General features: G+C 40.4%; 1 protein-coding gene across 1 annotated transcript in view; it reads left to right on the forward strand.

Annotated features, from left to right (window-relative positions):
* Positions 1–401: 401 nt before the first annotated feature.
* The window catches only part of LOC138860906 (ubiquitin carboxyl-terminal hydrolase 47-like), a gene marked incomplete at its 5' end in the record, with an annotated part of 3,629 nt that continues 1,552 nt past the window's right edge, over positions 402–2,478 (forward strand). The window contains 5 exon segments of the mRNA XM_070119449.1: positions 402–595; positions 900–1,098; positions 1,237–1,434; positions 1,563–1,727; positions 1,863–2,042. Of these exon segments, the coding sequence (XP_069975550.1) occupies positions 402–595; positions 900–1,098; positions 1,237–1,434; positions 1,563–1,727; positions 1,863–2,042 (936 nt within the window).

Consider the following 2,478-nt stretch of genomic DNA (forward strand, 5'->3'; position numbering starts at 1 on the left):
TTCCTCTCCTTCCTTGTTTATTGTATCTTACTTTCTTTGGATCCATTCATATTTTTTTCATGTTATTGTCACCTCAGTAAAGCATATCTTAGTGGTCATAGCCCCTTAACCCACCAACACCGGCATGTTTTGAAGCCAAAGTGATATTTTCCGGGCGGCTACAAAATCCTTGCGCTGGGCCAGCCCGGAATCTGCCTGTACGCCAGGCATTCAGAGCATGAGCTCTGATCCAACGTCACACTTATGGGATGCCTGGCAATGTTTATTTTTCTGGTTGTCTCATATATGGGACACCCGTCATAAGTGGGTTAAGAGCAAACTTACCCATGAATTGGCTGAACAATTCAGACCCATACTTTATTTGTGTTAATGTGTTTCTCCCAATTTCCTCCCCCAAACAGGAGGAAGCCCTGAGGGCCTTCGTGGAGCCAGAACTTTTGACAGGGAACAATAAATACAAATGCTCAAAATGTGATTCTCTGTGTGATGCTCACAAAGGGCTGAAATTCACACGCTTCCCCTACCTGCTCACCATACACCTCATGCGCTTCGACTTTGACTACCAGACCTTGCATAGAATCAAGCTGAATGACAAGTAAGTGCATAGATACCAATTTTTTCTTCCTATTTTACAAGAGCATTTATTCTATTTACAGAGGAAATTAGATTTTAGGAATGAAGACAGAACCTGGTATAGCACAATTTAGTTTTGTTGAAATATGATAAGATTAAGGGCTCTTTGCTCATAAAGTATTTTGATATTACGTAAACTTTTTGTTTCTCCATCAATTCCTCTTTTTTATGCTACAATATGTGCTTAAACCCTATATATTAAACCAGTATTTTGAGACATGTTGCTTTCTGTCCAAATATCCATACCCAACCCCCTTGTCTTTCAGAGTGACCTTCCCCAACATACTGGACCTAAACAGCTTTATTGAGACCCACTCAAAGGAGGACAGCTCTGCAGTAACACCAGACAAGCCCACCACAGACAAATTGGATGATGCCTCCACCACAGACTCTGGATCAGCACTGGACGTGGAGGACAATTCAGTGGAGAACACCTCTAACTCCCAGCCTGAGTCTGACAATCAAGTAAGTGATGTGGTACTTCAATCTCCTCTCACTGATTTATTAATTTCTAGACTGGTTAATTTACAAAAAGATATTGTTTTATGAAACTCTTGTACTTGATTTCTATGTTAATTTTTGTCTTTTATTTTTCTTGCTTAGGATGAAGATGAAGGTATTGATGTTAGCAGTATGAACAATGAAAAGAACAAGAACTGCTTGCCCAATGGACCCTATGTGTATGAACTTTTCTCAATCATGGTCCATGCGGGCAGCGCATCGGGGGGGCACTATTACGCTTATATTAAGGACTTCAGAACAGATGAATGGTTCTGCTTTAATGACCAAAGTGTATCTAAGGTTAGTCCAGGAGTTGGCAACTTGATATGATTTATATTTATTTGTATTTAAGTTCAGTAATGTTTTCTGCATTAAAAAGAGAGATTATGCAACAGTATGTTTAAGTTCAACTTATTGCCATGTTCCAGATTACATATGATGACATCAGAAAAACATATGGTGGAGGTACAAACAGAGTGCCATGCTACAGCTGGAGCTCCAGTGCCAATGCCTACATGCTCATGTATAGACAGATCAACAAAGAGAGGAATGTAGATGCCTACTCTAAAGAGGCACTCCCTCAACATATCAAGGCAAGGATTACAAATTATTGAAAGGCATTTATGGTAAAAAATAGCTTGGATTCCCATGTCATAATTGCAAATGATTAATATCTAAATATATACGTTTTGGCCTTTATGTTTGCTTTGACTGTGTTGTCTCCACAGGATTTAGTACAAAGAATGTCTGAAGAGGAAGCAGCAGAGCGTGAGCAGCGGGAAATTGAAAGATGTATGTGCTGCATTAAACTGTTCTGCCAAGTGCCTGGCCAGACTCAGATGCAAGAGAAGAAGCTAAGAGTTCACAAGGACTCTACTCTCAGGGAAACCACCAAGCTTGCATATGAGGTCTAGTTTCTTAATTCTTTTTCCTTTTCTTTTCTCCCTCTTCTTTTGCTGTTTCTCTTCCTTTTCTCTACTTTTTTCATTCTCCTTTTTCTTTCACTCCCCCCCCCTTCCCTTCCCTACACACACACACACACACACACACACACACACACACACACACACACACACACACACACACACACACACACACACACACACACACACTCTCTCTCTCTCTCTCTCTCTCTCTCTCTCTCTCTCTCTCTCTCTCTCTCTCTCTCTTCTCTCTCTCTCTCTCTCTCTCTCTCTCTCTCTCTCTTTCTTTCTCTCTTTCTCTCTTTCTTTCTCTTTGTTTCTCTCTTTGTTTCTCTTTGTTTCTCTCTCTTTTTCTCTCTCTTTTTCTCTCTCTTTTTCTCTTTCTTTCTCTCTCTCTTTCTCTCTCTCTCTCTCTCTCTCT

Source organism: Penaeus vannamei, unplaced genomic scaffold (genome assembly GCF_042767895.1).
Source record: "Penaeus vannamei isolate JL-2024 unplaced genomic scaffold, ASM4276789v1 unanchor233, whole genome shotgun sequence".
In the NCBI taxonomy this organism is placed as follows: Eukaryota; Metazoa; Arthropoda; class Malacostraca; order Decapoda; family Penaeidae; genus Penaeus; species Penaeus vannamei.